At 35.2% G+C, this 23189-nt stretch overlaps 1 protein-coding gene across 3 annotated transcripts in view; it reads right to left on the reverse strand.

Moving 5' to 3' along the window:
* The window catches only part of rap1gds1 (RAP1, GTP-GDP dissociation stimulator 1), a 67536-nt gene that overhangs the window by 33680 nt on the left and 10667 nt on the right, over window positions 1–23189 (reverse strand). For 2 of the 3 annotated variants that reach the window (XM_067400020.1, XM_067400019.1), the window contains exons 4-5: window positions 17530–17655; window positions 10671–10817 (exon numbers count right to left, since the gene is read on the reverse strand). In XM_067400020.1, the coding sequence (XP_067256121.1) occupies window positions 10671–10817; window positions 17530–17655 (273 nt within the window). The remainder of the gene's footprint in view (window positions 1–10670; window positions 10818–17529; window positions 17656–23189) is intronic. The other variant, XM_067400021.1, reaches the window with a different exon arrangement.

Consider the following 23189-nt stretch of genomic DNA (forward strand, 5'->3'; position numbering starts at 1 on the left):
GTTTTCAAGCATTTTTGCATATTTGAACCCTTTCCAGCAGTGACTGTATGATTTTGAGATTCATCTTTTCACACGGAGGACAACTGAGGGACTCAACTCAACTATTAAAAAAGGTTCAAACATTCACTGATGCTCCAGAAGGAAACATGATGCATTAAGAGCCGGGGGGTGAAAACTTTTGAATTCAAATATCAAGGTAAATTGTACTTAATTTTTCTGCCGGGAAACATGGAAGTATCTTCTGTTGCTTCCGAAGGGCAGTACTAAATGACAAACAATGATATTTAAACAAAATAACTCTTAATGCATCGTGTTTCCTTCTGGAGCATCAGTGAATGTTTGAACCTTTTTTAATAGTTGAGTTTGAGTCCCCCAGTTGTCCTCCATGTGAAAACACAGATCTCAAAATCATTCAGTCACTGCTGGAAAGGGTTCAAATATGCAAAAATGCTTGAAAACTGATGAATCTGCAGGAGCTGGAGGATTTTTCTGAAGAACAGAGCTCAGTTTAACTGTCAGGACAAACAAGATACTCATGAACAGCCATCACAAAACATAAAAACAGTCGTGGATCATCAGGTAACCACACACAGTATTGAGAATCAATGGTTCATATACTTATGAATGGGGTTATTTTAATAAATTCAGCTATTGTTTTGTCTTGTGAACTAAATGCAAACATCTTTTATGTAAAATATCTTACTCAGGACGGTACTAAACAAAAAATAATATGCATTTTTTACTATCCCTCTTATTTTATTAAAATAATTCTAATTTTCACAGATTCAGATTCAAATAAAATTTCCTGATAATTTACTCACCCCCATGTCATCCAAGATGACAGGGGGTGAGTAAATTATCAGGAAAATTTTATTTGAAAGTGGACTAATCCTTTAAGGCTCTTGAGGCTGTGCTATGCTGTGAATATAGTCATGGTTAAAAAGTTTTAACTTCACTTCATGTGCTAAAGATGGGAGTATATAAAAAAAATATAGCACAGCCTCCTGGTCCTAAATTTCAAGAGCTGATATGCCTTGTGAAAAAGAAGTAATTAATGATATTAATGGTATTTATTGTGCACTTGTAGTGTACTTCAAATCTTAAAAGTAGGGATGCACTGAAATTTCGGCCACCGAAAATTTTCAGCCAAAAATACCATTTTCGGTTTTTGCCCGAAAGAGAAAAAGGACTGAAAACATATGCCGCCTCTCAGTGTTCAGCGCACAGGTTTCACTCTCGCTCTAGCCGTTTTCCCTGTACGGTGTGATGCTCCGCTCAATATTCCACTCTATGCTAGGGGTTAAACAGATCGTAATTACTAAGTTTCACCATCAATTCGGTATTCACGCGCCATTATCTCTGCACACAGCCGCACACGCACGAAGAGCGCACACCCAGAGAGGCACGTTTACTGTGAATTTATTCCTCTTTTGCATCTCCATGTGCTTGAACGGACACATAGACACAAAATGATCAAAATAACAGTCTCGGCAAGTATTCTCGTAAACACAGTCGGTTATGTCTTAAGTGAACGTAAAAAGTTGAAATAGAAATCAGATGTGTTTCATTATATTGGATCCGTGCATTCAGTCTTAAAGTGACAGCAACCTTTAAATACCTGCTGCTAAGTCAATGTTAATCAAACAACAAAACACAGCTTTAACAAAGATTAATCTATATTTTAATTTATACAGGGAACACTATAGTGTTATTTTACATTTAGGCCAAATTATTATGTCTGTACCTGAACACACTACACTTAGACCTTACTTTATTTGTAAAATAAGTATATTATTATTATTATTGGCTTGTATTTTTTAAATTGAGTATCATTAAAATGATTGAATTTCATGAAAAAGTCTAATATTAATACAATTATACAAAAATAAGCTAATTTAAAATTTCAGTTTTCGACAAAGTGCATCCAGAATTTTAGGTTTCGGCCCAGAACTTCATTTCGGTGCATCCCTACTTAAAAGCATATTTAAAAAAAAAACTGTACTTGCTCATAATATACTATTAATGAAAGAAAAGAAACTGTAGTAATAAAAATAAATGATGCATAATTACATGCAATTAACCCTAAACTAAACCCTCATTCTAACCCTAACCCTATAGTAAGTACATGTAGTTAATTATTATTACTCATTACTTAAATGTATTAAAATAAACACCTTAAAATAAAGTGTAATCATAAAATGTTACCCTATGTTTCTTAACACACTTAAGTACACTTTAAAAGTGACCTTTGTAAAAATGTCAAATTAAAGGTTTTACTTTAAATATTTCCTGTATTATGTAATTATAAAATTACATATAATGATGTACTTGGGTTCTACTTAAGTGGGCCAATAATAGCACTCAAGTAAACCATGTAATAGAACTGTAAAATATAATAGATTTCCGTTTAATTGCAATTAACCTGCAGTTAAGTGTGCAAAATTGTTACATTCAGTTCCCCCTTAAGTAAATAATTTCTGTAATAATTACTCTTTTAAAAGTATGCTAAAGCGCACTTCTTTTTCACAAAGGACTAAATGAGGGAAATTACAGTTGAGTGAGTATTTTGGGTTACATATATACAAGACAAGTGTAATGTCTGACCAGGCATGTAAAGTCTTTTCCCATGTGAAAAAATCCCAAAGTGACAAACTTATGTGATTAGATGAGTCATTTATCTTGGTGGCTTAGTAAACATGATGACAGGCTTAAAGTTAGAACAGATACACTTTGCAAGGAAACGTAATCTGTTACAAGACAAAACATTTGAGTGAAACAGAGATGAGAGAAAGAAAAGGACCGTGGTTCAAAACAGCGTGAGTGTGATATTCAGCAATAATAAGAAGCCCACTGGCTGTTCTCTTCCATTAAATTCATACCTGCCCATTTATTTTCATCATGAAACCGAAAACGAAAATGCCTGACCTAAATTTGTTGATTTGCACTAGCCTCTGGATGCGAGGTGTAATAGATCGAAAAAAGCTATTACCATTTCAAGCCTTGCTGGCAAACAGGGATGAAGGAAGCAGGGCTTGGCCTGTCCATCAATTATTCAAGGACATCAAGTCACAAAGATGTAAATACGCTGCCTGCATTCCCTTAAATATTTAACAATGCATTGCATTGATGCAAAACACAAGGCCAGAGCCTTATGTAACCTCATTGGCTTGCATTTTACAACTGATATGGACATTAGTCGAAACTGTCGAATGTGTTTAATAATTCATCCCTGGTGAACTATTCTTTTAAAAGGTGAAGTATTTCATTTTTCAATGTTAAAATCCTAGTTTAAAATGCAGAGCCAATCAAAACATTGCTCTGTTTAAGCCGTCCGAACTTGGTGAAAGCCATTTCCATTCATCTCAATGGCAGTTGCTCGGCTGGCACATTCAGCACCGCAAATGACTGCATGCTGCCTTCTCTTATCGAGAGACCGATTGGCTGATTGAACAACACAAACATGCCAATAAAATGTTTGGATTTTTTACGCATATAGAATTTCATTTTTTTGTCAGAAAACACAGCTACATTTGAAAAATAAAATATTGGTCCGGTTCCGGCGACCGAGTGAATGGCAGCGTAATTCATCGTCTCCTCCGACGTTCTAATTAAAAAGTCCACTAAATCTTGAGAAAAACGAAAGCTTTTTTTAAAACAGTCAATAATAGTGGGACAACGATGGAAACGAGAGAGAAGAGTAGGAAAATGAACACGGAGGTGCCAGAAACCGAAGGTAGACAGCAAGAAGTAGCCGACGCAACACATACGTTAGCGTTAACTCAAAAGCAAGATGCTAACCGTCAGCAAGCTCCCTCAGATAACATGCAAACCAATCTGGAACGAATTTTGGAGGAGATTCAAAGCTTTCGCAAAGAGAATAATCGTCAGCTGGATGAAATTAAGACTGAATTAAACAAGACAAACCAAAGAATTAGTCACGCAGAAGATCGCATTGACGAAGCTGAAACACGAATGCAAAACGTGGAAGAGATAATGCAAAAAATGATAAAAATGCAATCGCATTTGGAAAGCAAACAGATTGACCAAGAAGGTAGATCGAGAAGAGATAATATAAGGATATACAACGTGCCAGAAGGCGCAGAGAAAAATCCCATGACTGACTACATTGAACAACTTCTGCGAGACACGTTGGATTTTCCTCCGGAGGCAGAACTGCATGTGGAGAGAGCACACCGAGCACTTGCACCCAAGCCTGGAGTGAACGCGAGACCCAGGTCGATTGTAGTGAAATTCCTCAGGTACAAAATGAAAGAAGAAGTGATCCGGAAAGCATGGAAGAAAAAGGATATATTTGTGGGTCAACAAAAAATCTACTTCGATCATGATTACCCCCCTGCGGTTCTGCAAAAAAGAAAGGAATATACGGAGGTTAAAAAAGCGCTAAAAGAAAAGAAGATTCGATTCCAGACCCCTTATCCGGCCAGGCTACGTGTGTTCTATGAGGATGGAACCCACATCTACAACACAGCTGACGAAGCGTATATGGATCTGAAGAAAAGAGGGTTCAACGTGGAGAAAACATCGCTGACTGAATCACTCGCTGAGCAACTAGAGCGCACTTCTTGGGAGACGGTTTCACAACGAAAAACAAGAGGAAGAAAGGCACCGAGATCGACAGACATCAGAGAACGTCTACAGGCATATAGAAGATAATGCGAAGCTGACGATTTAAAAAAAAAAAGAGAGGAAAAGTATGTTTTTGGACCTTGATTCGTTAGATAGATCTTTATTTCTCTTTTCGTATTACTGAATGACAGCACATACCTACGTCGTAACGTCGGACACGTGAGTTATGTTCTCTTATATCTCATGTAAAGACGGTGAACAGGAGGGCCCTAATCACCACTATGGAAGAGAAGGTTTTCCCTCCATGCCAGACGCCACTACTAACTTGTTACAGGGTCGTATGTTCCTGACCCCTATCTTGGAAGCACGTTATGTTTGTTGTTTATTGTTTCTCCAGGGATTGTGCCTTGCCTTCTATCATCCTTTAGATTGCAATGTTATATTGAACAGACATGGCAAATAGCGAAGTAAAAGTAATTTCTTTCAATGTGAATGGTTTGCTTAACCCAATTAAAAGGAAAAAAATCTTAAGCAAAATGAAAAAAGAAAATGCTCATATTGTATATCTACAAGAGACGCATTTGAGTAACACTGAGCATGAAAAGTTGAAAATAATGGGATTTACCCAGATCTATTATTCTTCATATCATACAGGGCATAGAAGAGGAGTTATTATTTTGATATCCAACAAGATTATTTTTGAAAAGAAATATGAGTATGCTGATAAAGAGGGTCGATTTATTTTTGTTCATGGAGTGATGAATGGAACATATATTACTTTATTTAACATTTATGCCCCACCAGGTAGTAATGTCACCTTTTTTCAAAAGATTTTTCAGATTATATCCTCTGAAACACAAGGTATATTGATCTGTGGAGGTGATTTGAATGTACATTTACAGCCTGAGCTTGACTCTTCAAACAAAAAAGTTATTTTTTCTAAACCCATCCATCGGAAAATTAACACATTGATGAATGATATTGGCATAATTGATGTATGGAGAGATCTATACCCGAATACTAAGGATTATACACATTTTTCTCCTCCACATAATGTCTACACCAGGATAGACTATTACCTCATGTTTAATAGAGATAGGACCAGGGTGACAAGCTGTGATATTGGAACGATAGATATTAGTGATCATGCCCCAATCTACCTAACAGTAAAACTAGATAATAAATCTAAGGATACTTTGTGGAAACTTAATTCGAATCTTCTTAATGATCCTTCTTTTAAAATATGTATTAAAAATGAGATTCATTCTTATTTAGAAACTAATGATAATGAAGAGGTCACACCCCCCATACTGTGGGATGCTGCAAAGGCAGTACTAAGAGGTAAAATTATAGCACTAGCCTCACTTAAAAAGAAAACTCGACAACAGGAATTAAAAAAATTACAGCATCTATTAAATTTATTAGAAAAAGAACATAAGGACAAGCAAACCCCAAAAATACTAGAACAAATAAAGAAAACAAGAAACGAAATTAATATGCTGTATACTCAAGAAATAGAGAAAAAAATTATGTTTTCTAAGCAAAAATATTACGAGAATGGATCTAAATTTATGAAAATATTGGCATGGAAATTAAAAAAACAACAAGCAGATCAAACTATATACAAAGTCAAGGATCCTATTACCAATACAATACAAACCAAACAAGGAAATATTCACGATACTTTTGAAAGGTATTATAAAAAATTATATTCTAAAATGCCTGAAGATAGAAACCAGGAGATTGATTGTTTTTTAGATACATTAGAGTTACCTACCCTTACTGATGAGCAAAATAAAACACTGATAGCAGAAATAACAGCAAATGAAGTAAAAGGGGCTATTACTAAACTAAAATCTAATAAATCTCCAGGACCGGACGGATTTACTGGAGAATGGTATAAAGTATTCCAAAAGGAATTAATACCTATTCTGGTCCGCACTTTTAATTGGGTTTTAAAGAATGCAATAGCTCCTCCATCCTGGAAGGATGCAGTTATATCTATTATTCCAAAAGAAGGCAAAGATAAGCTAGAATGTGGATCGTATAGACCTTTATCAATATTGAATGTCGATTATAGACTTTTTACATCAATTATGTCCAGAAGGATGGAGGAATTCTTACCTAACCTAATAAATCAAGATCAATCAGGTTTTATCCGTCAGAGGCAGACACAGGATAATATTAGGCGTACACTGCAAGTTATGAATTATATCAAGAAAAATAAATTAAAATCAATGATTCTAAGTCTAGATGCTGAAAAAGCCTTTGATTCAGTCAATTGGACTTATCTCTATAAGGTTCTACATAAATTTGGCTTTCACAAAGATATAATTAGAAGCATACAGGCACTCTATGATACACCAACTGCAAAAATAAAGATTAATGGTTATTTATCAAAATCATTTACATTGGAAAGGGGCACTAGACAAGGATGTCCATGGTCACCTCAACTATTTGCACTATATTTAGAACCCTTAGTACAAAGCATCAGACAGGATAAAACAATTCAAGGTATCAGTATAAAAGGAGTGGAACACAAAATAGCCTGCTATGCAGATGATATACTGATTTATCTTGGAGATCCAACCAAGTCTTTGCCTCAACTAATGAAACAACTTCAGAGTTCTGGCCCTCTTTCTGGATATAAATTAAATATTGATAAAACGGAAATAATTTCATATAATTATAATCCCCCTGTAAATATAAAAAATACATATTTGTTAAAATGGCATACAAAGTCATTTAAATATTTAGGTATCCATTTGACGAAAAATATAGAAAAATTACAAAGAAAGAATTTTGATCCACTAACTGTAAAAATCAGAGAAGATTTAGCCAGATGGAATCTAATTCCCTTTTTTAGTTTTAGCTCAAGGATTGAAGCAATTAAAATGAATGTATTACCAAAATATCTTTACCTATTCCAATGCCTACCTGTAGAAATAACCGGAAAACAATTCATAGAGTGGGATAAATTGCTTTCACGTTTTATTTGGCAAGGAAAAAGCCCAGAGTACGCTTTAAAACATTGCAGCTTCCAAAGGATAAAGGAGGGTGGGCTCTTCCCTCATTAAAAGATTATTATACAGCAGCGCAAATTAGGACAGTGATGAATTGGTGTGACCCACATTATAATGCTCCTTGGAAGGATATGGAAAACTATACTACAAAGAATATCCCTGTACAAGCAATATTAGCAGATAATAATTTAAGACAATATATAGATACACTAGAAGACCCATGGACAAAGCTTACTTTAAATGTTTGGGCATCTGTGATAAAAGAATTTAAATTATTGGAATATACTTCCATTTTTAAATGGATTGCTTATGATTCAGACTTCACTCCAAATCAGTCGGATAATAGATTCAAGTTGTGGACAAATAAGGGAATAACTTCTTTTTGCACAATCATTGAGAAAGGTGTAATCCTAAGTTTTCAGGTATTGAAGGAAAAGATCTCATTAGAAAATCAGGATTTTTACAGATATCTTCAGGCTCGAAGTTATTATGATAAAAAAATAAAAGGGAAACTTAAAGATAATCTTAATCCACTAATAGAATTGCTTAAAAAGCATATACATCAGGTATTAGATATAAGATAGTCTCTCAGATATACAAGAGCTTTAATAAATATGAAAAAACACTCTACAAATTATATAAAAAAGAAATGGATGACAGAAAGTGGAGTATTTTTTTCTGATGAAGAATGGTCAACTGTATGGAAATTTCAGTGGAAATCAACTAGGTCACTAAATTGGAAGGAGTATTGTTGGAAAAACATTATTAGATATTTTATAACACCAATACAAACAGCCAAATACAATAACAACACTTCAAAATGTTGGCGAAACTGTGGATGCAATGAAGCAAATCATTATCATATATTTTGGGAATGCCTATATATTCAGGAATATTGGAAAGAATTACAGGATGCTCTTGAACATATTTTTAGAAGAGACATACCTCTAGAATTCAAACTACTGTATTTTGGTTGTGCTAGCTTAGAAACTATTGCAGTGGATAACAAATATCTGATGGGCGTCCTCTTAGCAGCCAGTAAGAAGGCAATCACTCGCAAATGGCTGCAACAAGAGAGACCGACATTAGATGACTGGATAGAGGTGACCATTGAAATTTATATGATGGAAAAGATTACCTTTTTTGTTAACTTAAAGAGAGATGTTTTTCTAGAAAAGTGGAGGAATTGGGTTGCATATGTATCCGAAAGAAGATCAGATTTTGCTTCTATACTTAAATAGATCAAGATTAATATATAATGTATATGTTAATAATATATGTTTGTATACGTATGTAATAATCATTACCATAAGTCATTTGAGAATAGAATAAGTCACCTGAGGTTGTTAAGGATTGAGTTTAACTAAGAAACATGTTCTTTCCCTGGATGTATATAGTTTATATTTTTATTTTTCTTTATTTCTTTATTTTTATTTATTTTATTTTTTTTTGCCCTTGTTGTTTTTTTTTTTTTTTGTTTTTTGTTTTTGTTTTTAATTATAAATAATTGTAAAAAAGGAAAAGAAATTATATTTTGAAATAATCGAACAAACCTAAAGTACAAATCATACTAAAACACAGCAAGTAATTGTTCATAACTGCATTTGTTAAAACATTTTGTGATCGTAATGAGCATTATGTAAACTGAAATATATTGTGTTGTGATTGTACTGAAATGAAAGATCAAAATAAACACAAAATAGCAAAAAAAGAAAAATAAAATATTTTTTAAATTATATTTTTAATAAATAATATTAAAATTAAGTTCACAGTAGTGTCCAAAAGTAATGTCAGGCCTAGGAAAATTGTCATCTTCACCCTTTATTGAAATATTATTATATTATGATATTATATTGTGTAGTTGTGCAATTTTTGGCCAGGATGTCATACAAAGAAATAATGAACATTTGCAAAACAAGAGGGAACCAACAAAATATTAATATCTGATTATGTTGCAGTGAGTGTATGCTTTTGCCTGTGAGCTTTTTGTTTTTCTATTTTTTTTTTAATGTAAAATAAAACCTGTAGTAGTAGTTTGTTTTTTAGAAGTAGTTTTTTCAAAGCACATTTTACCCATTCCAAACCACATCAATCTTAATAACTATTATTAATTTTGTATATAATCATTTATAAGTGATATAGTTTTGGAATTTCTAGTGTGGCGTTAGTATTGCATCCTTCTCAGGGGCATTTAATAATTTTTGACTTTTCAGTCTGTTAAATCTCTTTTTTTGGCCTATTTTACCTGTAAAAGAAAACGCACATCTGAATACAAGTAGTTTTTCACTCCCAGCCCTCGTTAACAATTATATATGACTTATAAATGATTAAATACTAAATTAATTGTAGTTAAGATTCATGTGGTTTGGAAAAAAAAAAAAATATGATCACAATATAAACTTGCATAATAATTATGTACGCGCAGTAATTTTGTCAGATAAATCCCTCAACCAAGTTTAGTGTTTTTTTACCCCTCATATTTAAAAGTATATTAATTATTTTCTCATATTTTGATCAAACTTAAAAAGGTCATAAAAACAAAATTCCCCTCTTTTGGGAACATCACTTTTGGCCACTACTGTATGTATTTTTGCATTTAGTTTAGGTTTGGAAAGTGGCTAAATGAGACAATATTTATTAGGGATGGTGAATAAAAAATTCAAACCATTACTAAAAATTGACACCACCACCAGCTGCAAAGGACATGAAAGCTAGTCACCAAACAAAAGCAGCAGCATGTAGCCATTGATCAAACCTATCATGTCAAATCAGTGAAAGACATAAGATTGAGAATAAATAAGAGAAGTGAAACAGGCTTTCTTAGAGTGGTCCCCTACAGATATTACTGTTAATGTTCAACTGTGAGGTATTACTGCGCTAGTCAGAAAATCCAATGTGCATATCGCGATTAAAATGCCTATTTTATAGAGAATGAGATAAAAGTTGCCATATCTATGTGGAACTGATTGATATGTGAATAATTTAGTGAACATCTCAGACTATACCAATAAGGGACCATTCAAAAATATCGCCTTCTTGGTTTGGGGGATTGGTCATTACCATTATCATTGCTATAGTTCATCAGCATGCCACAAAAGACAGTCAAGAGCTTCCCGGTGGCCGGGTCAGTGCTTTCGGCCAGAGACTTAATGTGCTCGGCAACTATCTGACCACCACCCGCTGCGTCAACTGCACTTCTGCCCTCATCTGTAAAACAAAGAGGTCACATAAAAAAGAAATAAACAATAAAAAAGGCAACAAATGACACAAAGAAACAGCAACCTGAAACACAATGACAGAGAAGAGGGTGTTAAAGGAATAGTTCATGTCTTCCAGAACGATTCAGTCACAGAATTTTTTGGTTGAACTATTCCTTTAATGGAGGGACAGGTTGGGATCCATGAATGCATCCTTATGGAATGTAATGACAACTGATAATGTTACTTGGAGAACACAAGAAAATAACAACTTTAAGATAAAAGAACTGTAAATGAGATCAAAAAGCATCTGCTGAAGATGCATATTACACCAGCACAGGATTTGTTTACAGCTGTAAAGTTGAGGTGCAGACGTAACTAAAGGCAAAAAGAAAAGAGTCCAGAGACCAGAAGTGCAGTAGAAGCACAGCAAAATCCAGACTGCAACAGCCTTACTAATAGAGAAAGGAGTTAAAAGATCCACAGATCCACACCAAGGTTCAGCGGAGTCCAGTATTATTTAAAGAGGTCATTTTAAAAGTGCATTATTTTGATTATTGGGTGTATCAGAATATTAACATTTACACTTTAATGTTCAAAAAACACATTATTTTTCACATACTGCACATCATTGCAGCTTTAACAAAGCCCATCCTTCCGAAAAGCTCAAAGCGCTCTGATTGGCCAGCTGACCCAGTGCGTTGTGATTGGCCAAACACCTCAATGTGTCAGAGCCATTGAGAGGGAGAGGTGCATCAATGGAAGTCCAAAATGCTTGATCGTCATGTGATTCACGATGACTTCAAACAGTTGCATGAAGTGGTTTTGCAGCAATTCAAATAGATAAGAGTTTGAGAGACAGAACTGCGATTTTTGGCAACTAGTAGTCAATAAATGCACTAATTTACAATATGTATAAAATAAGCCAATGTGAGGATTAGTGTGGTCAGCTAGCGCTACCTGTATGTTAACATATTTAAGACTAACGATACCTTGGTTAAAGGAATAGCTCTCCCAAAAATGAAAATTATGCCATAATTTACTCACCCTCAAGCTTTCCTAGATAGGGCTGCACGATTAATCAAAATTAAACCGCACGCGATTCAGCAAAGGCTGCGATTTTTTATGCACAGCTTCTCAGTGAAGCACAGCTCTGTGATCAGCAGTAGTAAATGCTGCTCCATCTGAAAGCCAGAGGGCGCTCTCACACAGAAACTCCACATATGCTCCACAGAAGTACAAATTTACAAAAAAAGTAAATTTTTGGGCATCATACTATCGCTCTAGCTAATTAAACATGACTAATAAACTATATATAACTACAACAATATAGGGTTTATCCGAGTTCTTCAAGCCTTCTCGGTTTTTTTCATGATAATAAAGTATATTTATACTTCAATGCTAATTGACATAGCCTTTATCACTGAATACAATGAAATAATATGTTGTGTGCCTCATTCTGTGTAAAGGCCGGAACACACCAAGCCGACGCCGACGAACTAGTGGCGATGAAAGCAGACTGCAGGTTTGGCTCACGTAGGCAGCGTCTGGGTCCAAAGTTGCCCCGACACACCAAACCGACGCTAGACAGCTGACGGCCAAGTAGCACGTCAGTTCTGCGCCTGCGTGAGATGAAATGCCTTTCCGAACCAGCAGGTGGCAGTATCTGAACAGCCAATCAGAATGATCAGATGGCCCGACGGACCGACGAGCTCCGATGACGATTCAACATTTCGAATCGGCCAAAAACAAGGCAACGAGGACCAACTTCAGCCGACGGTGCGGAACACACTGAGAAAACAGTCAGCCAACGAACAAAAACTGCCAGAAGGCCGACCATCGGCTCGGTGTGTTCCTGCCTTAAGAATAGGGCTGGGTACCGAACTCGATACTTTTTAGGTACCGATCGAACTGCCTCGATACTACCGAGTATCGAAAAGTGTCTTGTCATTCGGTACCAAATTTCGGTACCTCAGAATGGAGCCGAGGAGAGGGGCGGAGAAATGCTTTCGCTGTCTCGTTGAGGAGCAAGTAACGTTGCGCTACATTGTTATTTATATCTAAATATATAAAACTATACGCGCGAGAGAGACCCTATGTGCGAGAGGGCGATTGAATCAACGGTTTCGTTTTCAGTTTATCTCCGAATGGACGGGTGAGAAACGGCTGTTTATGTGAGCAGCCGGTTCACTACAGATACTGTTAACAGAAAACAAAAGTGTAGCACTGCCTGCAGAAACAGCGGAACGCGCAATGTTTTTTGTAGTCTAAGGTACAACACACAGCAGCTTTACATCAGCGTTCGTCCCTCAAGTCTATGGAAACACGCGACCGGTTCGTGACGGCCTCTAGTTCGCCTGCACGAGCACAGTGGCTCTGGCTCCAGAACGCGAACAATTCTGCTGAAAAAAAGAGGTATCAGCGTCCTCCTGATACTGCGGATAATTTGCGGGTCGGGCCAAGTAATAAAAAAAAAAAAAAAAAACATTCAAATTAATTGCGGGTGGATGAGAGATGAATCATTAATGTGTTGATTTTAATAAAGACACAGAACTCTTATTTCACGGTAAGACGCAACGAACTTGCGTCACTCTTACTTCCACTTTGATCTTGTTAATAATAATTAATTTTTTGAAGAACAATTGCTGAGTGATTTAAAAAAGAGCCTCACATACTTAATTTTTGCATTGAAAACTAAACTTTATTAAAACTATTTGCACTGATTTATTGTGTTGGGTAATTTTTTTTAATTTGTGCTTTTTTTATTCCCCGCAGTGGCTCAGGAGATGAGTCTTTGAGTCTGAAAAAAAGTCAAAGTTAAAATATAAAACCAAAGATTTTTTTGAGGTTATGTAATCTTGTTTAAACATATTTTATAAAACTGGTACCGAAAAAGGTATCGTTTAGGTATCGGTATCGAAGTCAAGGTATCGGTATCATCTCGGTATCGAAAATTTTGAACGATACCCAGCCCTACTTAAGAAGCCACATCATCTCAAAGAAATGTTTTCAAACACTTAACTGATGTTATGAAGTGAGTTTGGAGTAAAAACTTGTTAATAAATGTTGTCTTTTGTTGGACAACAGTTTCATAAATGCTTCTCATGTTGGACACGTGTTGCTTTTTCAAATGAACATTAAGTGAGTCTCAGTGTTTTCAGATGGAGAAGCATTTACTACCGATCACAGAGCCATGCTTCAATGACAAGCTGTGCATAATCACATTAAGCCAAATCAGTTTAAGCACGATTTCATGTAAATTGCGATATATCGTGCAGCCCTAATCCTAGGTGTATATGACTTTCTTCTTTCAGCCAAACACAAGCTGAGTTATATTAAATCCTATCCTGGCTCTTCCCAGCTTTGTAATGGCATTGAATAGTGTCCGAGTTTTTGAAGCTCCAAAAAGCACATCGATCCGCCATAAAAGTAATCCATACAACTCCAGTGGGTTAATATATGTCTTCTGAAGCTAAGCGATGGATTTTTGTGAGAAAAATATCCATATTTCAAACTTTATAAACTATAATCTCTGGTTTCCTGCAACAGCCATTTGCGCATTCACGAGAGAGTCGAGTTCCAGAAGGGTGGAAGGGTGACTTCTGACCTGACATATGACGTATGAGGCCCCATCACACAGGACCCACACAGATCACAGGTTGAGCACCCCCTGCTGGCCTCATCTAATACCTCTTCCAGCAGCAACCTATTTTCCTAGTAGGTCTCCTATCCAGGTACTGACCAGTCTCAATCCTGCTTAGCTTCAGTAGGCAACCAATCTTGGGCTACAGGGTGATAGCTGCTGTCTATAGTAAGTACATGTTATTAATTATTATTATTGCTCAGTACTTAAATGTATAATTAGACTGTAACAAGGACACCTTAAAATTAAATGTAACCAAAAGTCCCATCTCATATAACTCCACTCATTCCTATACTACACTACAATGTCCTACTTTGACTACATAAAAGGGATTCACGAATCTGCAGTTCAATCCATCATACAGCACTTTCCCCCCATTTTTACTCATTTTTTTTTTTTCACAGAAACAAAATACTGCCTTATATACTGGCAATTTATATTCAAAGGATTAGTTCACTTCAGAATTAAAATTTCCTGATAATTTATTCACCATCATGTCATCCAACATGTTTATGTCTTTCTTTCTTCCTTCAGTCGAAAATAAATTAAGGTTTTTGAGGAAAACACGACCCCAGCCGAGGAATAACGGTCTTGTCTAGCAAAAACGATTGGTCATTTAAAAAAAAAAAAAAAAAAAAAAAAAAAGTATATACTTTTTAACCACAAATGCTTGTCTTGCACAAGCTCTGTGATGCGCCATGCATTATGTAATCACGTTGGAAAGGTCACGTGTGACGTAGGCAGCGGAAGTACTGCAGTAGGGTGAAAAGCTCCAACTCATTTTCTCCTCCAACTTCAAAATGCTCGGTATTTCCGCCTACGTCAAGCATGACTTTTCCAATGTTTTTTAGAAAATGACCAACCGTTTCGCTAGATAAGACCCTTATTCCTCAGCTGAGATCGTGTAGAGCCCTTTGAAGCAGCACTGAAACTGCAATTTGGACCTTCAACCTGTTTGTAACTGGTGAAGTCCACCATATGGAGAAAAATCCTGGAATGTTTTCCTCAAAAACCTTCTTTTCGACTGAAGAAAGAAAGACATAAACATCTTAGATGACATGGGGGTGAATAAATTATCAGGAAATTTTAATTCTGAAGTGAACTAATCCTTTAAGCTATGTACAGTTATGTTTTCCAGTAAGCTCTGTGAAAAGATGACAGTATTTGTGTGTCAGATGTGAGTCAGCTCAGTTGGTATGAACAATGTTTCAGGTTTGTTTACACTGGTGTTTGCCCACGCAAAGTCTACGACAACTGCCTACTATCACACAAATCAGGAAGAGAGGAAAAAAAAAAAGAGTGAGGAAGTGATTTAAATGCAACAAAACAAAGTAAGAGATCAGAATATGGAAAACAAACATATTGAAAGATTTCCAAATGGCTTATTTAACTGGTTTTGGATGTTGCGTAGTGAAAAAGACAACTACTGCGTGGGCTTTCCAAGTCAGTGAAGCCCTTAAGTGAAATGCATGACTGTGCATTGATGTGTCATCTTTATCAAAGGGTCAGGGCCATCTGGGATAAAGTTCAGCTGCCTTGTCAATCAGCTTCAGCATTAAATCCAATCTGTGTCCATTTGCCAAGGGCTCTTATTGCAATGTCATGTTTGTCCTTTTATTAGTAACCACATAAATAATTAACTCTTAATATTTGGAAGTGTAACAGTAAATGTAACTTAGTTGCTAGTAATTAATATTCAATTTCTAATTAGAGAACATTTGCACAGTTCAACTAGCTTAACAGATTTCATAGACTAAGCCAGTTTCCCAATCTTTTTGTCTTATTTAACCTCACAGACAACTCCTTTTTTCAAGCCGTGTGTCCACTAAAGCGTTTTATCCAGAGGCTAGCTTATTTTTCCAATGGGAGTGCCACATTTTTAAAAAGGGAAGCAGCATGACAACAGCGTTTTGAAGAATGTTCACCTGAAAAATCTGTACAGCGCAGGATGAGTCAGCAATATTGTTGGACTGTAAATTTTAAATGCATTTACCTGCTAAAAGTGAATTTGTCATAGTTCAGTAGTACACTATAATCACACATGGAGTAAAACTCATTCATCCTACTGGATCTTAAGATATGATTATGTTTTATAGGTTTAAAGGGATAGTTCACCCAAAGATGAAAATTCTGTCATCATTTATTCACCCTCAAGTTGTTCCAAATCTGTATGAACTTCTTTCTTCTATGTAAGAAAAATACAATGGAAGTCAATGGGGTCAATCAACTATTTGATCATTGACATTCTTTAAAATATCTTCTTTTGTGTTCAGCAAAAGAAAGACATTCATATACGTTTGGAACAACTTAATGGTGAGTAAATGATGACAGAATTTTCATTTTTGGGTGAACTATCTCTTTAAGTCCCTTCAGATGGGAATAACTGGATTAAGCCAATAAATCTGCAGAAAAATGGCTGCTTCTTCATGTTTTCATCAGTCAAAAATCACCAGACACAGCTGTGATCCAGAGAGCTGCTCGACAGCCACGCTCAGACACACTCTTGGGAATGGTACTGTTCCTGTTTTTCATCCAGACAAAGCTCTTTTCTTTTCCCTAAGCTCTACATGTCCCAAAGGTTAAGACTTCTTCAACACACATTCACACCACTTGCTGTTATGATTACAAAGCAAGCAAATGGAGCAAGACACATTACAGCCATAAATCATACTGTACACTCTCCCTACAACGAAGGGCAAAAATTTAGAGTTAGCATTAAGGTATAATTTCAATTATCAACCAATGTTAGCTAATAATGTTAATTCAATAATTCAATGGTCGATTGATCCACTCATATGATACCATATTCACATTTCATCTTTGGGACAATCAGAATAAGAATTCAGCAATGGTATAAGCTCTTGTGCAATCACCTTTTGGAAACCATGTGTGAAATGAAAAGGTGCAGGAAGGGTTTAGCTCTACAATTTTGCATCTAACTTGCACTGCCTGCCACATGTCACTCTTTCAGACAACTGCACCAGCAGTTCCCCTTCAAATCATCCGAGAGACTCGAAAATATCTCATAGTAGATGCACCGGGGCTTGGAATAGCTGAGGGAGCGATAATGGGCACTTACGGCTGTCATAGCAGATGTTGCCGAGGGCTCGTCCCGTCTGGAGAAGAATTTCCTGGTCCTTACAGTTTAGCAGCTGAACCAGTGGAGGAATGAGCCCTGCTTCCACACACGGGCTTCTCATGAACTCTGTAGAGAACGGCAACAATTAAAGCTCAATAAATCATTAGCAGATAAATACTTACTGATGGAAAATCTAGCTCATATTCAGTTTCTGTCGTGCAATAAATGTCTGTGTGGTAAAGTCAACCAACCAAGTTCAATGCCTTTTGGATCACTCATTCATAACCACATAAAATATCACTAGTCATAGAATGGAGACGAATGCTAATGCAAATACTAACATTTTCGGTCCATAATGGGAACAAAAAAGAATTCTCTAACAATCAATAAAAATCCTACTGAATAAACGTTTGAAAATCTGGGGAACAGCACATAGGAATTTAATTTTATCCAATAATTTATCTTAATTTATTTTATTTGATTTGATCTAATAAGTAATTTTTTAGTATTCCTTTCTAGGATTTATGACGAGATGTTTATGGAGTTACCCTGTATTTACAAATGTACTTTAGTTCTCTTTAGGTTACGTAAAGTACTGTGTAAATACCATGGTATATGAATGTGAAAATCATTTAGTACCACTGTGTCAAACTACAATGCAGTGTTATTTTAGTATTATTTATATATTATTATAGTATTTATTAATATTCAAAATTAGCTTTTATTTTTATATCTTTAGATTTTATTTTAAGTTTAGTTCAAGTTTTAGTTATTTTGTTATGTTCTTTTGTCATTTTTATTAGTTTTTTTTTTTTAATATTTCATTTTAACTTTAATTATTACTAATTTTAGTACTTCAAATGAAAGTTATTTTATTTTAGTTACTTGCCAAGGCAACATTTAGAATTTGTTAAAATTCCGTTAAGAAGTTTGTTAAATTTTCATTAGGAAGTTTTTTTGTCTAATATTTATATTTTATTTTTTACTTCGGATAATTTTTAACAGTTTTAGTTAACAAAACTGTCAAGCAGCATCACTCAAATTGAAAGATATCCACAAACCAACCAGTCAAAAAAAAAAAAAAAAAATTCCAGATGCAAATAATGGCTTCTTGTGGAAGATTTAATGTACAAGTTTAAGTTTTTTCATCTAACATCTACATTTTATCTTGATTTTATTTTATTTCAGCTTTATTTCAATAAGTGAAAACAATTTTTAATAGTTTTAGTGGTCACACTTTAGTGCTGGGGGCTCGTCCGGGATATTCCCTTAGATTATGGTCCAATTCTCACTATTAACTAACTATTAACAATGACTCAATAATGACTCATAATTACTGCTTATTAATAGTTAGTAAGGTAGACTAGTTGTAGTCTGGGTAAACCCAGCCTGATCTGCTGGCGATTTGATTTCGCTCGGCAACTCAGTCTGGAAACCTGTGCATTCATTTCTACTGCTCTCTGTTACTCTTTTGCGGGAACAGAACAGTATCAGAGTCGCCTTTTAAACTCTCAACGATGCTGAATGACTTCTTTAGTTCGCAAACAAATTGCTCGAGTGGGTGTAACTACCACTCACTTTCATGTTTTTTTGCACAACCTGCAAAAATCGCTCGATGCCATTGCTGCTTCTGCAAACCACGGATCAATGCTACAAACTAAACCTGTTTCTCAATCAGCTCTCTAGTTCCCTAGGTCGTGAATCAGTATATCATGAAAGTGAATGCGGCTGATTCCCTGATCAGTGCCCTGACTACTGAACTAGGGAGCTGATTGAGACACACGATGGTAAACCTGTCTGGAGTTTTCGCATCGCTCTCGCTCTGCAAAGTACGTCATCCGGATCGTTGATCTGATTGGTTGAAGGACTGTCCAATTGCGTGACTAATGCTCGTTGATCACGCCTCTTTTGCAGTAGGAAATACATAGCAAACTCCCCTGACCAATTTTTTAATTTTAAATTGAGCTTGGTCTGGTGATAGCCAGACTAGACTAGTTGTTAAGTTTAGGTTTTGGGTAAGAATTGAGTAGGATTAGGCATTAATATGTGCTTTATAAGTACTAATAAACAGCCAACATCCCAGTAATATGCAACTAGTTAATAGTTAGAATTGGACCCTAAACTAAAGTGTTACCATTTTAGTAACACTTTAGTCACAATGTACAACAGTAACACTGCAGCAAATCATATTTTAAATCCCTAAAATGTACCTTTCTTATTAGAAAGTGCTGGAGACATCACTGGATGAAACGCAGATGTTCCCAGAGGAATGCTGACAGCTGAATGCCAGCAGGAGCTGCCAGAGATCTGGCACACCAGCAGGCCACCATCATTAGCTACCTAGCAAACTGCTAAAAGGCCATTCATTATTTTAACCTTTTTATCTCGAGAACTCTCCATACACTTTTAAACCCCAGCTCTATCTGTCTGAAGTGCGGTTTAAAGAAACACTTGTGTAATTAGACTAAGAGCTTTAGGTGAAGAAGCACACTGACTCTGCAGGACTGCAGCAGGTTGATGTGCCAGTGCTGTAATTACAAAGGTAAAAGCTGAGTGTCTTTTAGAATAGAGATTTAGGAAAGATTTAATAATTGCTGTTTCTCCAGGCTTATTTACTTTGAAGATATACCATACAATATCCTGGTAAATATTTAATAAGAGTTAATTAAATCAAATAATAATATAAAAAAAAAAAAGATTTTTTTCCAAAGATTAAGTACTTAAAAAACCTAACAGTGATCAAAGAGACTTAATTAAGCTGATCAAAGAATAGAGAATTACATGCTGCACTGGTGTGTTCTCACAGTAAATGTAATTGCTGATTTGCTGTTGAGCATAAACTTATCTGTAGACGAACAACTGGCTCTTTCAAACAGAGTTCAAAACAGACTGAAATTATGCCTACAAAGCAAAGTGGATGAATACATTTTCATCTCCATACAGAAAGCTCTCCCATAGTCTAGTTTAATCTGCCAAGTTTTTATTCTGTTAACATCACATCTGTGATTGGATTTTGAAAAAAATAAAGCCATCCACTGAGAATAATGTTTGTAAACCTTACAAATCATAAAATTAAAATACATATGATATATATTATAAATATACATATTATAAATATTATACACATACATTAACCATACATTCATTCTCAGACTTTGACTCAGATTTCTATATCATAAAACACTTTTTGCAAAACACAACACACAAAAATCTAAGAGGAAGTACCATTGTTTCTGTCCAACTACACAAGGATGATGTATTTCTTTTCTTTTATGTAATACTGTATTCACCACTACAAATGCTTACAGTACTTTTTTTTTTTTAATTACTTTCAATCTTGTACAGAAATGTACATTGGAGCTCAAGAAAGAAGAGCTTTAGGTTTTGAATAACTTGTGTATATGACATATCCAAAAATAGAATATTATGGCAAAGGTGTTTGCAACGCAAGACAAATGTTTGCTTTTGAGATGTGTTAGTGATATTTTGAATGCAGTGCTTCATTTTGCAAGACATGTGAGGCATTTTGCATGTGCAATTCTTGGATTTGTGTGTAAAGTTTTGAAAAAAATGAGGCAAAGTTTTGAAAATGTGTGTAAGCAGTTGAAAAAAAAAAACTGTAAAAAGATTGATGAAGAGGATCTAAGGTTACATGCAGGAGTATGGATTTGAAGAAGATCAGAGAGATATGAAGGAGCTAAGATTTTAAAATTAAATTCGAAATATAACCAGAAACCAGTGTAAATGGTGAAGAACAGGAGAAATGTGCTCTATGGAAGTGGTTCTAGAGATAATTCATGCAGCTGAATTCTGGGCCAGCTGCAGTCTATGTATAGTTTTAGAAGGACGACTAAAGAAAAGAGAGTTATAATCTATGCGTGACGTAACCAGGGCATGCACAAGAGTAGCAGTGCTGTCCGCTGTCAACGAAGGATGAAGACGTTTATGTTTCGCAAATGAAAAATTGGCAGAACGAATAATATTATTAATGTTATTTAAAAAGGATAAGGTACTGTCAAGGACAACACTCAAGACTTTAAACCTGTGAAGGTGGAAAAACTACTAACTAGTCAATAGTCACAAAGAAACTAACAGATTTTTGCCAGATTAGACTTTGTGCCTACAAGAAGAACTTCAGTTTTATCACTATTTTAGTTTAAGGAAATTAAATGAAAACCAGTTTTTAATTTCATCTAGACAGCTTGATAGAGACAGTGGAGGAAAGACTGAATTCGGCATTGAAGAAATGTAAAGCTGGGTGTCGTCAGCATAGCAGTCAAAATGAATTCTGTACTTTCTAAAAACATGTCCAAGGGGCAGTAAATAATAACAGAAAAGGCCCCATAACATGCGATAGCTCAGATCTAAAAATTTTGAGTTGTAAGAAATGAGTGCGACCAGAATATTACTATCTAAATCAAGGCAGACAGGTGCCCGTAACTCCCAGGGATGACCAGCCTGCCTAGGAGGATGTTATCTGAGATCATATCAAAGGCCACACTCAGAACAAGCAATATAAGTTTAGTAAGCTGTCCAGAATCATTAATAATTTTGACAAGTGTGGTGAAACGTGCGAATGAGAAAAAACCTCATTTGTTGCAAGTATGGTTGAGCTTTCACTGACCATATTTGATGAGCTCGATGTATGTGCATTAATCAATTTTATTTAAGAATGAAATAGGTTTATCAGTTAAAATGACTCTTTCTCTTTGGAAGAATTGGATTAAACCGCTCAATTCATATGGATTACTTTTACGATGTACTTTTTGAAGTTTGAAAATGTTGTTTACCTAGACTTTCAATGGATGGACAGAAAATTATAATAGAATTTTAGAAACATATTAATTTGTGTTTCAAATGGGTGGACTGTCCCTTTAATAGGCCTATATTACAAAACATTTCTCAGACAGAGTAATCAGATTGAAATCAGGACCTTAACAATTAATCAATAAAACTGATAAAAAGAAATAATAATTTTTATATTTAAATCATGTAATGGAGCTATTTATGTTTAGTTTAGTTTTTTTTTAACAAGAAAACCTACATTAAATTTATATTGCATGCAATGCTTGTATTTTAAATTCCTTTTTTCCACAGCATGAACAACATACATTCATACACTTGTTAGTAATGCACTCCCACAAATAAAATACGGGATCTTTTTAAAGCAATTATAGCAATAATTAATGTATTAATTATCAAAACAACTGTTAGCTGCAGCACTAGTTGAATTGTGATAATTAAATTTTATCGTAAGTTGTAAATTTAAAGTGTTTACAGCAGGAAAATGATTTATTTTCTCATAGAGTACTGCATATCTCAGGACTGCATCATGCGTAGTGCAGCGCGTTTATGATTCAACTCAATTTTAATCTGTCTGTTTTGAGATCGACTGGTTCTGCTGCACTGATCTTATAGCTTTCATACGAGGCTATCATTTCCTTCACACTGCCAATAGCAGTAATCATGACACGCATGAATGGACATAGACACGACTGCAGTATCAGTGAAACTGGGGAAAAGGAATCAGAGAAAAGCAGAGACAAACAAACAGACATATAAGGGACAAAAACCAACTTAAAAATGTTATTAAACAGGTTTCTATTAAGAATGATATTATAGACTAGTACTAAGGCCAGTGAAAATGAAGACAGCTCTGA

The sequence above is a fragment of the Chanodichthys erythropterus genome, chromosome 11 (genome assembly GCF_024489055.1).
Source record: "Chanodichthys erythropterus isolate Z2021 chromosome 11, ASM2448905v1, whole genome shotgun sequence".
Classification (NCBI taxonomy): domain Eukaryota; kingdom Metazoa; phylum Chordata; class Actinopteri; order Cypriniformes; family Xenocyprididae; genus Chanodichthys; species Chanodichthys erythropterus.